A 21796-nucleotide genomic window follows, 5' to 3' on the forward strand; every position below is an offset into this window, starting at 1 on the left:
TGTTACGGATGTCGAGAGACAAACATCCCTCAATGGCAACCGGTAAAATAAACTGTAAAGTATGTGCAGCAATGATATTAAAGTCCACATTTTATGCAATGATATTAAAGTCCACTATGAACGTGCCTGACACATTTTATGCCAATCGTGTGACTTCAAACCGGTAAGCTTTCCTTCTTTAGTAAAACACGTTCGGAGCGAGTGCATTACACCAGTGGGGGTCCGCAAAGATCGAATGGTCTCTTTTACTTTGCGTTCTTGGGCTCCTGTGAAAATCCATGGTGCTTTAGGGAGTTTTATCGATCCATTAGACGCTGTTTGCGGCCAATATTGCTCCATACGATCCACATTTCTAAGGTCAACTCTGGCTCCCAAAGTATCTTTCTTGCCGGTCAGATGGTCCCATAGTAGATTACCCACATTCTTGAATATGTGCATTGGATCGAGCAAGTGATTGATCATGAGTCGGGGCCAGTATGGTAACTCGTACCATAGAGATAGTCTCTTCATCCCTGGAGGCAATCCGTCATCGCACATCTCCTTCTGCTCTAACCATGCTTGTGCAGACATCCTTGGTGGCTCTCTTCCCAAAAAGCCGTCGCGTAACACATGATTCTCTGGAAGATACGCTTGATGACCTTCGTAGATTTGCTTCTTCAGTGAGGGTGCCCTACATGCATTCAGTCTAGGTCCACATGTGACACATGCTCTGTATCCGCTTGTTTGAAGCCCTGCATGTATACACATGATAATAGATCAACTATGGAAAAAAACAAGATTTACAGTGTCTGAGTGAGGAGTGTCAATAGATCACCTGAGCATTCTGTTAGCCCAGGATAGTCATGCATGGTCCACATTAGAATGCCTCTGATCAAAGCATTCCGTCGTCCTGTGTGTCGGCTCATATCCACCACCTCTATGCCAATCCACAATTGTTGTAGCTCTTCCAATAGTGGACGAAGATACACATCCATATTCCCCACTTTATATCGCCCTGGCACAATCAAGCGCAAATTTCGAGCTTCCCTGGCAAAATCCGACCATGTTCCATCTATATGTTTCCACGCTACGCAATCTGCAGGAATTCGTAGCACACCATCCGAAGATTTATTCTCCTCATGCCATGATGCTAGGGCGGCCATGGACTTACATTCGAAGAAATGCTTGATGCGAGGAAGCAGAGGGAAATGTCGCAAAACCTTTTGTGGAATTTTTGTCCCGTGGAGATCTACTCGATATCTTTCGGAATCACATTTCGGAAACTTCTCCATGTCTATGTATTCCCCTCTGAAAAGAATGCAGTCATTAGGACAAGCGTGGATAGAATTGTAATCCATCCCCAAGTTTCGCAAAATCTTTCTTGCTTCATCTCGGGAATCTGGCATCACATTGTCAGCTGGTCGTATGTGCTCTTTAAGCAATCTACACAACATAAAAATATGATACAGTCGTGTAAAAATCTATCAAATCATTATACATTTAGAGTTTTATTAAAGTAAACTAATTGTAATAGATCACCTGAAAAGCGCTGTGACGCTAGTGTCACTCCATCCAAACTTTGCCTGCATGTTGAGAAGAACCAGGAGTGCTTTCAATCTAGACATACGTGCTCCATTATACAATGGCGTATCGGCTTCACTTTTCATATCATCATAGATAAGCCTTTCTGAATCCATGATCGTCTCGATCATTTCATCAATCTCGGGCTCAAACATTGCCTCGTTGGGAATGTGCTCTGCATTATCATCCCCCGCGCTATCAGAGGCTACATCTTGTGGCCTCACATATGCTGCTTGACCAAAGCGCCTGCGAACACGTCTATTGGGTTGCAAGATTGCTGCTTGTTGGCCTGCGTCAGAGTCCGACGAGTTATAATTGGCAACAACTCGATCTATAATAGTTGGATCGAACTCGCCAAATTCGCGAACGTGCTGCAAAGAAACATGTCTTGTCCGTCACACAGCATGCTTGCATTGATTACAAGGACATAAGACCCTCGTTGATAGGTGTTTCGGTTGGACGGTCCCACATCCTCGTCGCTACTCATAATGAGGATAAAAAACTTATAACCTAGACAACAAATTTAATATTCTATTGGCATTCTTCGTCTTATCTCTCTCTCTCTCTCTCTCTCTCTCTCTCTCTCTCTCTCTCTCTCTCTCTTTACCTCACATTCTCTAGTCATGTCCAATCCCCGCACACCTCGGTCTAGAGGTGCACGGAGATCGGAACCACCGGGTTATAATCTCGTCTTTATTGGTCAATACCTATATTTGTGGGTACAAGAAATCTACACACCCACGTCTACATGATACTGCATGTAGTGGACAAAACCCCTTTGCCTCTTCTCTAGCTGTAGCACTTCACAGCATCTTAACATCTTTTCACAGTAGATCTTTTCACTGTTCGTCTAACTCTAAACCCTAAACCGTAAGTAATTCTTGTGTGGACTCGATCTAACGTAAATAAGCGTAAATCTAAATAAACATAAATCTACTAAAAATAAACCTAAATCTAATTTAACGTAAGTCTACATCTAACCTAATCTTTAACGTCTTTTGGGATAGTTTCCTACGACGTTAAAACTCTCTTCTTCTTGTGTGTGTGTGTGTGTGTGTGTGTGTGTGTGTGTGTGTGTGTGTGTGTAAACCTAAATAAACCTAAGTCTAATCTAATATAACATAAATCTAAATCTAACGTAAATTATGTTATATTAAAAACAAAGAACTAAACTAACAGGGATTATAAGAACCTTAAAACTGATTTAACACATAATTTTTCACATAACTCGACAAGAGTTGGCATTCTCATCACTAAAGATGTGAGAGTTAACTTCCAGCGGTGACGCTGCCTCATCTCCATCCACATCTGACGACAGCAATTGGCCCTTTAGACCGTTCTTGCTCTTGTTACTAACTTTGAAGTTGCTGTTGAATGACTAGAGGTTGTCTAGATGGTCATTGTGTCGGGGATGTAGTGACTCTTGCCGCCCTGAAGATCCACCTTCTTCCCTATCTTCTAAAGACATTTCACCAGTACTTTTGGATCGACGGAGCCCACCATGAGTGAAGGCAGCAATACCCTATATTCCATTGAGGGCTTTCTTCACCCGCTTCATGCAGACATCGCAGTCTATGGAGACCTAAATCTAATCTAATATAACGTAAATCTAAATCTAGCGTAAATAAACGTAAATCTAGTTAAAAATAAACATAAATCTAATTTAATGTAAGTCTACATATAACCTAATCTTTAACGTCTTTTAAGATAGTTTCCTACGACGTTATAACTCTCTTCTTAAAGAGATAAATGGTATAACCTTTCTATCACCCATGCCAAGTATGATAGATTGATTATGCCATTTCCCTCTTGAATAATAGGTCTTGAGTTCAACTCCTCGTCGGCTAGATCTTCAGGTCTTTTAATTTTAATTAGTTTCCTACGACGTTAAATTAGTTTCTCTCTCTTTCTCTCTCAATGTGTGTGCGTTTTTTTGGATCGTATGCATGTTTTCTCTCTCTTTTCCTCTCTCAATGTGTGCGTTTTTTGTTTATGCATGTTCTCTCTCTCTTTTCCTCTCTCAATGCGTGCGTTTTTTGTTTATGCGTGCTCTCTCTCTCTTTTTCTCTCTCCATGTATGTGTGCATTCTTTGTTTATGTATGTGTGTGTGCGTTTTTGTTTTTGTTTGTACTCTCTCTCTCTCTCTCTCTCTCTCTCTCAAAAACACTATGTGTGTGTGTGTATGTGTGTGTGTGTGTGAGAGAGAGAGAGAGGGAGAGAGAAAGAGGGGAAGGGAACATGAGAATGAGGAGAGGGAAGGAGCATACCTGGCTCTCCTTCCTCTCCTCGTGTGTGTGTGTGTGTGTGTGTGTGTGTGTGTGTGGAGAAGAAAAAGAGAGAGAGAGAGAGAGAGAGAGAGAGAGAGAGAGTGAGGGAGAGCGTTACCTACTCCTTGCTTGAGGGCGCCGAAAAACTCAGATCTGAGATCTGAGTTTTTGGGCGCGCTCGGTTATTTTTTTAGCTCAGCCGGCATCGCTATGAGCGTCACTATGAGCGTCGCAAATTTACAAAGAAATTTGCGACGCTCATAGCGACGCTTATAGCGACGCCGGGAAAAAAAAAATTGAGCGCCGCTGTGTGAGCGTCGCTAATATGAATAGCCTCTTGTAGTGACTCTTTTGGAAGAGGGACAGCTAAAGCTAGGAAAGGTGCATACAAGTGAAAATCCTGCAGACATGTTTACAAAGGTGGTCAACAAGGAGAAGTTGAGCTTTTGCTCATCTTCAATAGGCATTCAAGGATAAGAAGCCAGAATGGAAAGCAGTCACAGGTTTGGTTTGGAGATCAGTCTCCAAGTGGGAGATTGTTAAGTATGGAGCTTGATTTACCCTTGTAATTTTCTGTGGTAAAAGCGCACATTTGTAAGGCCCCCATTATGAGGAGAAGCCATCGTGCGTGAAGGAAAATCACTCACCGGAAACCAAAATTTTTACGGACAAGAATCAGGGGCAACTTTAAAGGCCTTTTTCACGGACAAGAATCAGGGGCAACCTTTTTTTTCGCCGGAATATTATGGCCGGACGGCGGCCGGAAAGTGGTCGGAAAACAACCGGTCGGTTGGCCGGTGGCCGGTAGTCAATGGTCGATGGCCGGTGGTCGGATGTCAATGGCCGGTGGCCGGTGGTCGGAAGTCAATGGCCGGTGGCCGGTGGCCGAATTCAAAAGCGGACTTGTCTTCTCAAGGGCGGCCACACATGGGCGGATTGGAGGGTCCGATTTGGACTTATTCGCACAAGGGCGGCTACACATGGCTATCTCTCATAAGAGAGGGCAGCCCTTTTGGCCTATAAAAGGAGGCCATTTCTACACACATTTCATAGTGTGAAGTTGATGCAACAAGGTGAGTGTGAGGTGGTGAGAGTGAAGCAAGGCGGGAGCTTCATTAAGGGTATAATCCCTTTGTAAATTACTTCTTGTTTTGAAGTACTAAAGCCATTGAGTGGCTGCTTTCCCGTGGACATAGCCCACATTGGGTGAACCACGTATATCGTGTGTACTCTCTCTCTCTCTCTCTCTCTCTCTCTCTCTCTCTCTCTCTGTCTCTCTCTCTCTCTACTCTATAATCTCGTGTATGTAAATCTGTCTCTCTCCATTAAGTAATCTACTCAATTATCTATTTAGCTACGTCTTATTTCCTAACATTTGGTAGGAAAAATTCACTTTTCTTTGCATTAATCACTAACTTGTGATCTCGTAATGCATCAAAGACCTAAAGCAGATGATCTCTGTGTTCTGCCTCATTCTTGGAGAAAACAATGATATTGTCAAAGAAAGTGCCAACAAATAGCCTGTACTCTCTAAAAATCATGTCCATCATCCGGTTAAATGTCGCAGGAGCATTGGTTAAGCCAAAAGCCATCACCAAAAACTCAAATAACCCAAAAGTCGTCCGAAAAACTCTCTTGTAGACGTCTCCCGGCGCGATTCTGATCTGATGATATCCACTCTTCAAATTAATCATGCTAAAGCACGAGGATCCTTGTAATCTGTCGAGTATATCATTGATCCTAGGACTCGAAAATCTGTTCTTGATGGTGATTTTGTTGAGAGCTCTATAATCGATGCACATTCGCCAAGATCCGTCTTTCTTCAAAACCAACAACATTGGAGAGCAATACAGTGAAGTACTAGGCTGGACAAGACCCTTTTCCAAGAGGTCTTTCACTTGGTTCATAATCTCTTCATTCTGTGCTCGGCTCACACGGTAAGGTGGCCGGTTCGGTGGTGCGCTTACAGGTATCAGATCAATGGTATGATCTTCACAACAAGCAAGTGGTAACTCTCCTGATAGACCCTGTGAGAAGCAATCGGCGTGAGAGTGGAGAAAATCTTGGCGTTCTTTATCAAGTTTAGACATATTTGTCCTATCCTTATCGCTCAATTCTTTCATAAAGATCGAGTAAACAAACAGACTGGATTTCATTAATTTAGAAATGGCCGAAGCCAATACAATAGGGGTAGACTCGCACTTCAGTTTAATGTCGAGTACAATGGTTATGCCCTTCTCTGTAGTCAATGTCACTTTCCTCACCCGATAATCGACCACGGCGTTGTTCTTGTGGTACCAGGGAATCCCTAAGAGAACATCACAACCTTCCAAAGGCATTATAAAAATTTCCTTATGCCCCAAATACCCCTGACAATGCAACCGAAGTTTGCCAATGACAGGTGTAATGGCTACGTCCCTGCCGTGTGCCGCTAGAACAGCCTCTGCAAGTGGTCCCAGTTGATCGGGAGTGATCTCGAGCCGCGCCGCCAATTCTGGTGAAATGAAGTTGGCCTTGGCTCCTCCATCAAAGAAGATCAGGGCCCGTTGGTCTTTCACTTTTCCCCAAGCTCGGCAAAGTTGTGTACTCTCGTACATGGTGTTGGGATCGGTACCCACACAATCTAGAACCAGTCCTGTTTTCATCTTGCCTTTGCTTCCACGTTCCTCAACTGCTCTCGAACTCTCAGGCCTGTCGTCGTCCGAGCATTCCCCTTAAAATAAGAGGCAGCTCTCCGAATCTTGGAGTACTCTGAGTAGCGTCCTCCCGCGAAAGTGCCGTTAAACTGCTGTAAAAGACCCAGCCTTCGAAGCATCTTTATATCCTGAAAAAGTGTCAAATTTGACTGACTATCCACCTTCCTTAAACTCTCGAGCTTTCTTGCTTTTATCTTCCAAAAAGTCATACTGGTTAGCTTTATAAAAATTCTTCTTGTTCGCATAAAAGTTGTCGTCATCAGAGTCTGAACTGTCTGTAGACGAGTCCCCTGTAGAACCGTCACTCACTAGGCGAGATTTAGACTTCTTTGCCTTCTTCTTGCCCTTTTCGAAGCGTTGTTTTTTGCTTCGCTTTTTGCCTTTTTTGTCTTCTTCGCTCGAATCCAAAGAGCAAGAAGAACTGTCAGAAGAAGAAGAAGAAGAAGAATCGGGTATTCCTTCAAATCGAACACGCTTCTTCTGTTTCTTTGCCTTATCAAATGTCGACTGATGACCCAAATAACCCGGGAAGTCAGTGCCTTTCTTCTGCCTTTTGCCGTGCTTTTTAGCTTTGTTCTGCGCGTCAAAAAGATGAGCAATCCGTGCATCAACCACCTCTTCTAATTCCTTCTCTGAATATGTCTTGTGAGCAGAAGGTTTCTTGAGAGCAGGTTTCGGAGGTGGTGGTGTGGTTTTTTGCCACTGCTCTCGCTCATACATTTTGCCAATTTTGGTCCTTCGCAAAATTGAGCATCATCTTTGTTGCATCGCCGATCAATTGACGACGCTTCATCTCTCGTTGCTCCGCCTGAGTAGGCCGAGGCGGGCCATACTCTCTGCCGGAATCTTCGTTGTGATCCTTGCCCGCATCTCCGGATGCAGAGGGAGTCGACTGATCCTTGCATGAAGCCATAGGCGCCGCGGAAAAAAAAATTGGGATCGGATTTCTCGTAGAAGAGAAATCGGCCGTGCTCTGATACCACTGTAACACACTTGGACACTCCAAGTCAAGAATCAATCACGACAGCACCAAATAACCACTTCAAAACAATTCACAGTTCACAATAGATTTGCACTGGCCCGGCGGAGTTCCGTGCCTAGAGATATTGGCCCCAAAGACTGGCGCCCCTTTCGGTATTTCTTTTTGTATTAATCAGTTCAAAGTACAAGAGTGGTCCGGGTCTCACTCTCAGATTCTGCGTCCAGATGCTCTGCAGAGTGGGAGCCCAATCCACTTATTTATTGTTTACAAGGGATGCCAAAAGCAGAGCCCCAAAAGCTTAAAATAAAGCATGGGTTCTTTTCTCTCACAAGCTCTCTCTAGAGCTTTCAAACTTTTAAAGCAAAAGAATTCATTCTCTCTCTCTCTCTCTCTCTCTCTCTCTCTCTCTCTCTCTCTCTCTCTCTCTCTCTCTCAAATTGCGTGGAGAAACGCAACTGCCGTAGATTGCGTCGCAAAAAGCGGATTCTGCCGTACGGTGCCACGTCATCAGATCTCTGCAAATTCCAGGTTCAACCCTACTGTCCTAGGGTTAGGGTTTTCGTTGTTTTAGGGTTTTTGATAGATTTTAGGGTTAGGGTTTCCAAAATTAGGGTTTTCAACAAGAGCTAGGGTTAGGGTTTCTCGAATGCTCTCGCGGAGCCACGTCATCACTTAGTGACAGTTCGATGTTTTTGGATGCCGCCTAATTGCTCAATGTGTAAATGCCCCTAACTGGTGTTCAGCCCGCCCCCCCCCCCCCCCCCCCCCCAAAAAAAAAAAAAAAAAAACCACCCAAAAACCTATATCAGACGGGCATGTTCAAATGGGATCAAGGGTAGAGGCAAAAATGAGGGTGCGTGTAGATCGTGGGCCGTTTGATCAGCAACCAAGATTTGCAAAGTTGCCCTAAATTTTCAAATCCGTCCGCATTTACAATACGACGCACCAAAATCCCCAACATTTTGCATGTAGGCATACTGGTTGGAGCACATTGCTAGGTCATGGGTTCAAGATGTTGGGATGCAAAATGACCCAACTTTATGCGCATACTCGAATTTACATTTAGCCCCAAATTGACAAATGTGCATCGAATGGCCCACATACTCCCCACCTTGAATCCCATTTGAAACATGCCCATACAAGATAGTGTAGAGCCTCTGGTCCCTCAGATTTCCTATATTGCACATCTGCTTGCCACATCACACCATGGTATAACTAATGCTAATTGAGGGCCATGTTTGGATAAGAACTCAGGGCTTACACCCAAACCCAGGTCCCTTCCAATTGGAGTAGAGGCCACAGTATGCCGTCTACCGAAAGCGTGTTTGCAGCAAGGTGATGCCACCGCCATTGTGTAGGCCCTCAAATTTGAAGTAGTTGGTGGTGGAAAAAAGATTTTCTACTACAATGTATGCATACAAATTGAGGGTAACAAGATAAGGTAGAAGAATACATCTAGTGACAACCTATTTTCTTCTCTTCATGGACTTGATTTGTCGAGTGCTTTGCTTCTTTAAAAAATGTTCATTAGTAATCACCATGTGAAGGCTGTACTAATAGCTTTATAAGTAACTAATTCAGAAATTTACAAATAGCTATATACGCAGTTGTGACAAGACATGTCAATAGCCTCAATGTACACACTAGTGAAACACCTCTTTCAGTTAGTGGGGAAATAGTTTTATAGATAGACCATGTTTGAAAAGATCTTTGCTACTGGTCTATTTGCTAAAAGGTGTTAGTTCGAACTGAAACTACATTATTGCACTTTGCAACTGGTCAAAGCAATCAAAACCTTCCAACAAACATATTGGTTAAGGGGGCTAATATTAGGAATGCACATAATAACCTTAACACACCAACAAGAATGACATAAACCACTGTGCACTTATAGCGGAAAGAGAGAAGAAGAAGAGAGACTTTTAACTTCGTAGGAACAGTCCCAAGAGACCTCTAAGATCTATCCAACGAGTCTTGAACTCAAAACCTGATACTCCAGAGGGAATTGGGATAATCAATTTCTTCTTCTTACTCTCTCTCTCTCTCTCTCTCTCTCTCTCTCTCAAGACTCGAAACCTGATACTCCCCTCTAAGATCTATCCAACGAGTCTTGAACTCAAAACCTGATACTCCAGAGGGAATTGGGATAACCAATTTCTTCTTCTTACTCTCTCTCTCTCTCTCTCTCTCTCTCTCTCTCTCTCTCCACACAACCACCCACCCATGAGAAAGAGGGGGGGGGGGGGAACACAGAGAGAGAGAGAGAGAGAGAGAGAGAGAGAGAGAGAGACCAATTTATCAACGACAATGACACCTTACATAAACTAACTATACTTTATAAACTTTTCACTAACCAGTTCCAAATGCATGTGGAAATGCATGTAATCAAAAGGGGGAAGTATAGATATAGATGCAGTGATAAAATTTGTCGTACCGCTTTATTATAATAGAATTGTCAACAAGACTTGTTGGGCCTGTGATATCTTTTCACCACCTTGAAGAATCTGTATGCGGGATGGAGAAGCTTTGGACACTGTAATACAATAAGCAAGCTCTCCATTAAATCCTACTTCACCACATGGGCAAATTCCCTGCCATGAAATAGCCAACTCCATCCATTTACAATTTGCCAGCGCATGTCAATGGCTTGGCTTTCCATCTAAGAAACAGCCAAGCTGTCCATCCTTCCTCCAATATCGTCTGCCTCCGGGTCCTGTTTGCTATATGTCCACCATTTGCATTGCGGCTCTTACAGGTAAATTCGATTGATGGTTAAATATGAAGCCTTGACAGCATCTGTTAGGAACTAACATAATGGAAGAAATTATGAAATTACACTGGCCCATACATTATTCCCTCCCATTTCAAGGAGTACAAAACGCAATCCAGCATCGGGGCAGTCTTGGAAAGAAGGGCAACAGTCGCACAGACGGCCGCAACAGTCACCATCATCATCATCAATGGCCTGTACATTCTGCTCTGCGATCTGGACGACCTCACAGGGCGAAGCCTTGCGGCCGCTCTGCAATCCCTGCAGACTTGGGCAGAGCCTGATGCTGCTCTTCTTGTAAAAGCTGAAATCTCTAAGGCTGCTGTGCCCGCAGACTCAATCCTCGAACTCGGATCCGTGTTACCTCCAGCAGAGCTCTCTCCTACATCTAAGATTGTAATTCTCACAGATGGTGAATGCTTCCTTGTCAGCTTCCTTTCCACCAATTCAATGTATGAAAGATTCCCACGATTCCGCGCATGCCATTCAGGCGTTCGTCCTGAATGATCGCAAGAAGACGTCCAGCCATGCAAACCAGCCTGCAGCCAAACATCATCGCGCTAAGACATACACATCTTTGCATGGTTCTTTAAGACAAAGTAAAGAAAAATCCCACAGTCATTCATCAAACTCATACGGACTCAAGCTACTGCAAAAAATCTCCACCTATCTCGAATAAAACAAAAAGCCTCTTCTCTAAACAGCATCACAATAATACAAAATCAGCTGGAGAACATTTTCCCTTAAAAATCTGGAGTCTCATTCTGACAGAAGTTACCCGATATGCACATTGAAACTCCGTGATCATAATAATTATGGTAAGTAATCATGAAAATTTCCTCTCAACCATGCTTAGAAAACAAAAAAGGCCTCAAATATTTAAATACCTCATTTGGATCCTCAGTGAGAGCATCAATGATTTCTTCAGCATCAAACATACTTGCAGCAACGTGAAGGGGAGTAAACCCCCCTGGACCCTCAACCACAGGTGTGAAAATATTGCACCTTCTTGGTCCATTCCCAATAGGAATATAACGCAGTAGCAAATCGACCATGGGTTTGCACTTCCGCTTGACAGCCTGATGAACGAGATTCACCTCAGACAATACCTGAAGTACCTCTGCATTATCTTTGATGCCGAAAAGAAATAACAAATCCAAAAGCTGTTTGACAACAGCACACCAGTCTCGCAAAATAGCATATTTTAACACCCCTTTGAAACGAGATAAGCCTATTTGGGACATAGGATCTCCATTCACACTGGTATACTCGGTTGATCGCTCGGAGGTACTCTGAAATATCCAACCCAGCTCATGTAAAAAATTCATTGCTTCAACCTCTTTGCAACCACGAGATTCATCCGACGAATCTTCCCCACTTTGTTCAGATTCCCAACGTAGATCTGAATTCAGATCCACCTCCAATGACTGAAGCTCTGAACAAATCTCTTTATTGGCCACGATCACAGGAAGGGCGTTACCCATAAAACCATGTTCCACCTGGTAACGATGGCCATGTTAAAAAGTGTCCAACTTGTCTCAAATTAAAAAAATGAGTGAGTCAATATAAAGCTGGTTCTTCCAGTGCACACATGCAGATAACCAAAGGTAAAGAAGTTCACAGCAATAACAAGGCTCACTAGATTAAGGAGAAAACCAGAAAGGTCAAAAAGCCTGACCTCAATGAAACAACGACCCAAAACATTCGGTGGACCACCAGGAAAATGAACTTCCTGGACCTCTCTACAAGGTGTAGAACAGCCTGAACGGGAATCAAAACCAGCCGCTTTGGAGCCTGACAAGGACACTTCTTGAAGAACATACCTTCCACGGTACACACACACAATCCTGCATTGTCACACCACAACCAGTCAAAGCACAGCAACAATTGAGAATCAAAACATCTTGAATATGGTGTTTTCTGCTACTACAAAAATTCAACCAATTAGCTGCTCACCTTGTTTCTGGAACAAGGTTGTCTCCACATACAGAGAGTGTGGCCTCCTGACCAGCTACAACAGCCAAAGGACGAACAGACCTTAGCTGGGGGCCTTTCAAGATTCTCGTGAATCTGACCTTTTTCACTTTACCTGCAGCAATAGAGCATTGACATAAGTCGTACATGCATTTGCAAAGATAATCGAAACATTGAGATTGATTATTGAATATTCTCCAACTCACCATTCACAATTAATGCTCTTTGATGCCCCACTTGAACTATTATCCTTCCCTTTGTCCACAGATCATTTTGAGCCAAACGCACCAACCTTTTCAGATTCCCTCGCAAATTTGTAACCAACTGTACACGATCAAACAGAGGTTATGACCAAAGATTAAGTATACAGCCATAATGATCAAGCCAGGTCATTTCTGCACCTCTTCCCATGTTCTCTGTGGCATCGAGAGAAAAACTGTAAGCAGAATGCAGCCTGGACGCAAATATCCCTCTAAACAACAAGGAGACAAAGACAACCATTGTTGTATCTGCCATATAAAAAAGACGAGCAGGGCATAAGCTCTCACACGCACAATCCTGCTTTAAAATTGAGGTGTGGATAGGCATAATACTAATATCAAATCCCATTACATGCCATGTGTATCCCATTTGTTAAGTTTCAAAATTTAAAAAAATGCACATAACATTCTCAAAAAATAAATCCTCTGAAACTGGACCTCTTTCCCATAAACCTTTGAAGCCAGCATTTATTTGCAAATTATGCATTTTCCTTAAGCGACAGTGCAGCTTCGTGTCATCCCAATACTTACGGAACGTCTTGAAATGCATACCTCAGATTCGTGTGTTCGAGTCATTGTTTCAACATGTGTAGGGTCACACAACTTGAAAATAATGCGTCCATTCTTCTTCGGCTCCTACATTAGAGCACCCACAACATATAATGTTAACAGTAAAAACTTCAGCAATGTGAGACAGCAGAGTCCATAAAATGTGAGATGTATAACACACTCATTGATCATAATAAGAAAGGTTCAGGGTATACCTGCACATTGGAGCTGGAGCTAGACGGTGAATGATCAGACCCATACTCTGAACTGTCACTAGGTTGTTTATCACAACCAACAGCAGACTCCGGTTGGAGGGAGCATGGTGATAAGTTTAAGTCCTCTTCTTGAAAATCTAATCCTGAACTACGAGCAGTTCTATCCCCCACATCAGCTAGAGCACCTCTGCCAGCTCCATGCTCTATTGGAAAGAAATTTTGCTCCTCAAGAGGCCTTGTTGCTGTGCTATTGGGTGGTGAATCTGGATCTCCTTCTTCATAAGAAAAGGAATCTGTGCGTCCCAGATACTGTTTTGTAGTGCCTGGCCTGGATGATAACTCTGCTGGGTCTGACTCGCTACTCGACTTCAATTTACCAGCCAAAACGTGTGGCAAACTATCCGCACATACATTTCTTGAATGATCTTCAGGGCTACTCCCAGCATGCAAGTACAAAGCTTGAATGTTCTGCTCATTGAGAGGAGTTTTTGGCAATTGTGCTCTCCCTTGTGGAGCCATTCCTTGAGCCTGAAGAACATTGCGAAGAAATAAAACCAATGCATCCTTGGAAAGACCTTCCAAAGGACTAGAAGCCCCTCTTTGAGTTTCTTGATTCGACTGTGGGGGACCCCTGTTTGATTGGAGGCTCTGAGGTAACCCGACAGTTGAGGCTGGAGGCAAGGATGAGAATGGAGCTGCCTTTCTGAGACACTGCAAAATGGACTCATACTCTGTGCTGTGACCATCAGGCTTCTCCTTCACTTTGGCCGCTGCAATTTGTAACAAGGCTCATGCTTTAGCATTACGGAGAAAAAATGAGCCTATGTCAAGGATCATAGTGCTATAAAAACATGAACCATGGCTTTGGGCAATAAATTAACTTACAAGCAGATACCAGAAATGGCACCATAATATATACCTTGCAGCTGTGAGAGAAGGGCAACTAAACTAAGAAGATGATCGGTGCCTTTGACAACTTCAGACAAAGGGGTACCATTTGTTGTAACGTCAGTCTTTCGCCTTCTCTTGTTATGACCAGCCAGTCTTCTACGACAACTCCTCTTGCCCTCGTCAAATTCTGGTAAAGGATGAAACCTGCAAACAAATGACAAAAGCCAAACAGCATAAACTACGAAATGAATATTCCAACTGCATGTTTGCAACTACGCAGACAGCTCTTACCTGCTGCATTGTTGACAAAATCTTTGCAGAACATTTTGCACAAGAGATTGGGGTGCTTTTGAATGACATTCACAAACTTTGTGCCGCCTGTGATAATCCTTTGCATGCTTCAAATCTGTGTGACAATCATCTACTTGGCATACTGGAGACTGATTTCCAGGAGATGAAGGGCGAAACCGCTTAGCATTTCGAGCTCCATTTGTTGCGTCATCTGCACTTGGAAATGATAGTTTCAGTGACAAGCTTCCAGGATCCTCCTCTACACTGCTTTCTCTCCTTGTTGCACTGACCTGGTGCATGGACCTAGAATTGTTGAAAACACTTTGTTTTCTTCGTTGCTCTTTCGCGCAAAGATCTGCAGCAGCACTACCATCTGCCATATCAAGTCTAAGATCTGAGGCCATTGTATAGTGGGATCTTTCCACATCAAAAATATGTGTGGTTTTTGCAACATGTGCACTCTGAAAACTATAGGAAGAGAAACCCTTCCACTGTGCGCTTTCATGATAATCTTCTGGACTGGATTCTTCAACATTTGAATTGAGCCTCCCGGTTAGGCCACCTTTTGATCCAAATACAGTACCATAGCCATTCCCTGCTGCTAAATGGTGTTGGTAAAATCGATGGCTTCCATAGCCAAACCTATCTAGTATAGCTACCTGGGGTCCAGCCTCTGTATCCATGCTTCAAACCCTGAGTTTGCAGCCAGTTGGTCGAACCAGAAAAAAAAAAGCTGTCACAAAACTTCTTACATGCTTTCAGTGCTCAAATGTGCTGCAATCTTAGTCAAGTTCAACAGAATCTGAAGGACCGGCAAGGCCTTGAGGGTCGTTAACCTTCAAAAGGAGACGTGTGGATCGCATACACAGCTGTCACGCATTAATCTGAGATGGGAAGCGTTGGAGATGAAGAAATTGTGCTCAAACAAACCGAAGCAGGAGGGATGACGAATCAATGGGAGCTCTGGAAGCAGACGAAAACGAAGAACCTGCATCAGAATTGGACGATGCAGAGGTTGACCTTGTCGCAGAGGAAGCCCTAGCTACTGATGCGATGGGCGAGAGGATGAACCACATGCAGCGCTTAGTGACGACGGACGACGCGTTGGCTATGGTAAGCTTATTAGTAAGGATCCGATAAGTAGAAGAAGGGAAAGCGGGGAGCGGTAGAAAAAAGGTCAGAATCAGCGGGCATTAAAACTGCTTAGAAGGAGACGAGGGGAAATGATCGGAAAACACACACACACCTTGAACACATGTACTTGACAGGTTACATCCAAGTACGTAAATCCTCCACTTAAGAATTCGACTTAACCATGGCTACAGCTTGCTAGTGTTTGTGCAAGTGTGTGGGGCAGTGCTCGCCAAAAAAAAAAAAAAAACCAAAATCTTGGTAAACTACACATGAAAATTTGTAGAGGTAAATTGACTATACTTGAAGATTTTTACACAAAATTTCTCTAAATTTTGTAGTTTTCCTCACCTTCAAATTCAAAATTAGAGGTAAATCTCAGATTTTGTAGTTGGGATTACACAAGCCTAGGTTTTTCTCTCCAGGACTGGTGTGGGGACGGGAGAAAGAAGAAGATAAAGAGAACTTCTGGAGATATGCTATGTGCTAAAGGGGTGAGTGTGGGCACGACTAGAGAGAGACTGTTCTAATAATGTTCATGTTTAAAGAGGGTTGTGAACTTGTGTGCAACCTACGACCCTAAGAGAAGTCTTATATCACGTTGTGGTTCTGCTCCTCCCCCACCCACATGAAGCTAAGTGACAGTTTGTTGCCAACAAGTTCATGTTTCTTGTTGAAAACCATTCAGTAAACACAAGAGGTTGGGTTTGCAACTTGTTCCAACAAGTTGCAATCCTCACGGTCATTTGAACAGCTTGCTAGTGTTTGTGCAAGTGCAAGTGTGTGGGGCAGAGCTCCAAAAAAAAAAAAAAAAATCTTGGTAAACTACTTATGAGAATTTGTAGAAGTAAATTGACTAAACTTGAAGATTTTTACACAAAATTTCTCTAAATTTTGTAGGCTTCCTCACCTTCAAATTCAAAATTAGAGGTAAATCTCATGTGGGATTACACAAACCCAGGTTTTTCTCCAAGATTGGTGTGGGGACTAGAGAGAGAAGCAGATGAAGAGGACTTTTGCAGGTATGATATGTGCTAAAAGGAGTGAGTGTGGGCACGATTAGAGAGAGAGTGTTCTAATGTTCATGTTTGAAGTGGGTTGTGTGCAACCTACAACCCTAAGAGAAGTCTTATATCACGTTGTGGTCCTGCTCCTCCCCACCCACATGAAGCTAAGCGACAGTTTGTTGCCACAAGTTTCTTGTTAAAATCCATTCAGTAAACACAAGAGGTTAGGTTTGCAACTTGTTCCAACAAGTTGCAAACCTCACGGTCATTTGAACAGCTTCTTTGCTCCGAGTGAATAGAGGGAGGGAGAGAGCTAAGGGTCACATAAAAGCATACCACGAGCTTCACTTGATGTACATGTTGTCAATTAAATCACATTTGATAGGCACAAGGTGTAGACGAGGGCCTCGAAGGAACCAAAATCCATACTTTGTAGAGTGTCATATCTTATTTGTGAGACTTTGAATGGCACTGGGAGACAAGAGAAGCTCATATGCTTGTTGGCGTCATATTGTTTTTGAGCCAGCTGGTCCAAAACACTGCTCATTCTCTTGGAGAGACATTTACCAGCAATATGATGGCAATTTTAAAGTTGGGATTGCGAAGATCAATGAGTAAGGTCTTGAGAAAGAACAAGCATCTTAGGAAGGCATGCTTTAGTCAATACAAGACCCTCTGAGATGGAGAGAACCATACACTTGGTTATTTGACGTTGATGAGGTGGATTAATCGACTTGTACTATCATAGCCTGGTTCTGTAGTCATATAACAAACTTTGATAGGCGCACACCTTGAGTATTTTTGTCTATGTGAGTATTATGCGTTTTTTCAGACACGTAAACTAGGCAACCATACATAGTAGGCAAACATATTACAGACTAAGTATTGGTTTTATAAATGACTTAAGACTTGTAGTTCCACAAGAAAATAGTTTTTTTGTCCTTTTCAAAGTTTATGCTATGTATAGAGTTCATAAGCTACAAACTCCGTATAGCTAGTTACAATCCTTGTGTCTCTTCTTTAATCTAAGGTTATGTTTTGCTAGTTATATGTTGCTATTATTGGAGCTCCAAATCAAAGATGAGGGGCTATCTCCTTCAAGGGGTAAGGCACCTTAAACCAAGATCATTGTCGTAGAATGAAGTTCAAGAGAAAGTTATGGAAGAGAACTTAATGTTGTGGGAATACTTCTCCATAGATCGAGATTACACATTAAGAACTTACCCCTTGACTTTAATAGAGGAATGGGCTAATCATTTCATCAAACTTGATTGGCTAGACCTCCACCCCAAAAGCCTAATGAGATAGAGACAGAGACAGAGATGAAAAGGTTTATGTCCATAGTAGTTTTTTGAAGATGAAAACATCAGTTGCATCACACACAAGTGTGCATGTGTGTGTGTGTGTGTGCGCGTGTGTGCATGCGTGCACACACACACACACCAAGATCTTTGTAAGCATGTAATTTCAGCTATCCTAGGGAAAAAAGAGTGAGTGAGAGAGCAAATGACGAGTGAAGCGATGTAACAGGAGAGTCGCTTCAGAGAGAGAGAGAGAGAGAGAGAGAGAGAGAGAGAGAGAGAGAGAGAGAGAGAGAGAGAGATCTGATGCACAAGTTTGCAAGTTCAATCATTAGTTGAAGCATACTATGGAATTGCCTTGCTTCTGAGCTCGTTTCCACCATCATGCTTTTGTATCTATGAGAAAGAAAGGTGAACAAGAGAGAGCAGAGGGAGACCCCATATTAAGGATGCTTAAATTGATACAACTCAATTTTGAGCATATTGAGCTTCCATTAATGAGTTTGAGCAAGACTCAATGCATTGATTAGCTAATGGAAAGGGTCTCAACCATAAAAAGGATTGATGATGAGGTGGTGATTAGTGCCTTTTTGACAACACTTTTTCAAGTGATTGGGAAACCAAAAGAGAACAGCAACTTGCACTTCATGACTTTGAAACTTTGATATTGCCAATGAGAAATTTACACCGCAATCGAGGAAGACCACCAATCCAACACTTCTGTTGATATTCGTCCTTGATGTGGCGCTTAGCCTATCAAATAAATAGTACTCATCCCTATTTATTCTTGAGTCGATAACATGGTGTGTGCATGTGTGTGTCTGTGTGCACGCGCACGTGTGTGTATATTGCAAGGTGCTATCAGGTCTAATGCCCTTCCTACTAAAACCAATAAATAATTTCTGCACATATTGATAGTTGCATGTCAAAAAGGCTCATGTCAATGATAAGAAATCACACAGGATTCAACTTCATGTGAGCAAGCTATACATGCCCCATTAATTTGCCGCTTCTCATTAATCTTGTTACACTCGTTTCTCCTATGTTATCTCACTACATAAACCTCATTGCGAGGCACTAATTTTATGATTATTCAAATTTATGACCTAGTCACGGCTTTTATTACTGCTCATCGCCCATTTGTGCATCCTCTCTGACACATGTCCTTTTATTATTGCTCATCACCCATTTCTGCATCATCTCTTAGGCATGGCCTTTTATGGCCAAGAAATAGCACAAGTTTTTTTACATGTAGAAACCAACTACATGTTTTAGGGTTATAAGTTCTTGCTTTGAAAGAAGTTATATTGGCTGGATATTACAAGCTCATGGTTGCTCTTATTTCTCTACTTTATCACGTGGACTTGTGATAAGGGGGCAGTTGTTTCCATAACTTGTGAGGTGTCATCGATTGTGGGTTTCAACAAACAAACAAACAAAGAAACTCTAGAAAATGTGAGGGTAAGGATGGTTTGAATTATTGACGAGGTGTGTGATTTATGATTGACTTTCTAGAGTTCCATTCAACTTCACCCTCTTAAAGGTTAGAGGGGTTTCGCACACAATAGAGTTTATCACGATATCTCTGTTGATTTTGGCAAAGCTTCAAAGCACGCTTTCTACCCATGCCACTCTCCCACTTGAACATCTGGCAAAACCCTCTCAGGGTTACCAATGCAAGACGAGAGCTAAGGTTTGCTCAACTATCCAACAATATATTAGGGTAAATGAGCCAATTTAGGGACATAAAATACTGACTCGCAAGCTAGAAATGGATCCACCTCCAATTTAGAAATAAAAAATTTAGCATATTCTTAAAATCTTGCTTTATGTGTCTTGTTGTGATTTGTTGAAAAGGCCTCAAGTGTCTCTAATGCTTCAAAAAACCTCGAAGCTAGAAACAGATCCACCTGCAATTTAAAAATAAAAGATTTAGCATATTCTTAAAATCTTGCTTATGTGTCTTGTTGTGGTTTGTTGAAAAGTGTATTATTAATGGGCCTAGAGTGTCTCTAATGCTTCAAAAAACCTCCATATTAAATTTTCTCAAATGGAGCATTGAAAAAAATTCTTAAAAATGTCAATCTTGGTATCATCATCTAATTCTCCTTTTCATGAGGATTCTATTGCAATGCCTAAATATATTCAAAACGATTAGCTTTGCAAAATCCCCCCAAAAAGATAAAAAATGATTAGCTTGCTACAAAATTGTTTCTAAAACAACTCCTTTATCTTAAGCCTTCCTGTTTATTGTTTGCTTGTACTCTTTTTTTTTTGCAAATCGCACAACTCTCGTGTGAAATGACAAAGTACTTTCGTGAACGCCAACAAATCACTTGGCCGCATTCAAATCGATGACCTTGACCACCAAAGATGAATGCTCAAACAACCAAGCTAGCTCCTTTGCTTGTACTTCTTATGGATTGGGAACATGTTACCCAATAGATTTTCCCAAAGTAAAGGAGGTATAGCACAAGGTGGTTAGATACCTCCTCTTCAAACTCGACAAAATTTGGCAAAATGGAAAATCTATATAAAAAAAAACCCCTCGTTGAATTCTACTTGAAAACACCAATAGCTTAACAAGTTTCTCTTTCCCTTTCTGTGGTATAACTATCAAAGTTGTTGAACCGCTCGTACTTGCCCAACATTTCCACTCTTCATGCGAACCTTGTCGATTGCATAGTGGGAACCTTCTTTAAACTTGAGACACTTTTCATGTGCAATCTTGTACTTGCGTTAGTCAAAAGCTTTAAAATATTAGTTGTATTATGATTTGAAAGAATAGAGAAATCTAGGAAACAAAGATCCAAGGCTTTTATAAGTGGACTCAAAAGCATGGAGAGTACTTATTTCTACTTTTGCAATTACTCTATAGTTCCAACAAATGAAAGTAATCTTTTGCCTACCCTGTGGACTCCCTAACTAGAGAGAGTACTAGATTCTAGGGCCCATAGTCCATGCAAGGATTAGATCTCTCTTTTTTTCTTTCTTTTTTTTGGGGGGGGGGGGGGGGGGGGGGGGGGGGGGGGGGGGGGGGGGGGGGGGGGGGGGTGGTTAGGGGGGTATTAAGAATACAATCTCAATGGTGAGTTAGATTAAGGAGGATTAGATCTTAAGCAAATGGTTATTCTACATACAAATGTAATAACAAGGCTAGTTGGTTCCTTTTTGTATTGTCAACAAGGACTCTTAGATTCATGTCATTATTAACAAAGAAAAGTGAAGTTGGCACTTCCAATGATCCCTTTTTGGTGTTTGATCACCAAACACAGGTTAAAGTTTACTCAACCATTGACAATGATTTGGATTGATGTATATCTAACTCCCTCGGCTAAGCCCTAACTTTTGTGCGGTAGAATCCGTTCTATTTTCGCATTGCTTTTGCACAGTAGTGCCCACATAATCCAGTTTATAATATAAATTTCTTGCTTGAAAATGAAAAATCTCAATTGTAATTTCATTGGCCCTTAATTTACAAGGCTAAATTTTAAAAAAATCGATTATGTCTGTGATAAATACCTTTTCATTAGCTTGATTCTAAAGATCAAGACTTTTTGGAACAGTGGTGTAAAGCAACCCTCAAATAATTATTTGCACTTGAAAGCTAAGTTGTCTACAATAAGTTGTCCAACGACAAATAAATATTAGCAATTTTTCCTATGTTGTTAACCTTTTGGAAAAAATTTAAGGTCCTTCAAAATGTGTTTGAAACGTGTAATATATGCATGTGTCAAACTTTAGCACTAAGGTCCAAAGTGCATGTGTCAAACTTTCTATAGATGATTTTATGTGTTTGGATGTGTGGTCCGGGCTAGTTTTTGGCCTATATAAGGCCCTAGCAAAGCATAAGATCCTTGGGAGCAATTCTGAACCGTTGGATAAAGCTTGCGATTAGATT

At 42.1% G+C, this 21796-nt stretch overlaps 1 protein-coding gene across 1 annotated transcript; it reads right to left on the reverse strand.

The window, feature by feature from the left end:
- Positions 1–9919: 9919 nt before the first annotated feature.
- Positions 9920–15380, reverse strand: LOC147440546 (squamosa promoter-binding-like protein 12). Its single transcript, XM_086530262.1, has 10 exons — positions 14457–15380; positions 14194–14369; positions 13275–14044; positions 13063–13146; positions 12652–12759; positions 12457–12574; positions 12233–12365; positions 11955–12123; positions 11164–11775; positions 9920–10815 (listed from the first exon to the last, which is right to left on the reverse strand). Exons 1-10 carry the CDS (start codon positions 15137–15139, stop codon positions 10339–10341), a joined length of 3330 nt encoding a protein of 1109 aa, XP_086386388.1. The 5' UTR covers positions 15140–15380; the 3' UTR covers positions 9920–10338.
- Between the last annotated feature and the right edge of the window lie 6416 nt (positions 15381–21796).

This window comes from Adiantum capillus-veneris, chromosome 15, assembly GCF_014529385.1.
Source record: "Adiantum capillus-veneris isolate H3 chromosome 15, ASM1452938v2, whole genome shotgun sequence".
Classification (NCBI taxonomy): Eukaryota; Viridiplantae; Streptophyta; class Polypodiopsida; order Polypodiales; family Pteridaceae; genus Adiantum; species Adiantum capillus-veneris.

Excerpts from the sequence above, each read along its gene's own strand:
- LOC147440546 (XM_086530262.1), bottom strand. The coding sequence starts at position 15,139 with ATGGATACAGAGGCTGGACCCCAGGTAGCTATACTAGATAGGTTTGGC. Across the intron at positions 13,147-13,274 it reads GCTCCAGCTCCAATGTGCAG|GAGCCGAAGAAGAATGGACG; the intron begins GTATACCCTGAA and ends GCTCTAATGTAG. Across the intron at positions 10,816-11,163 it reads TCACTGAGGATCCAAATGAG|GCTGGTTTGCATGGCTGGAC; the intron begins GTATTTAAATAT and ends GTTTGGCTGCAG.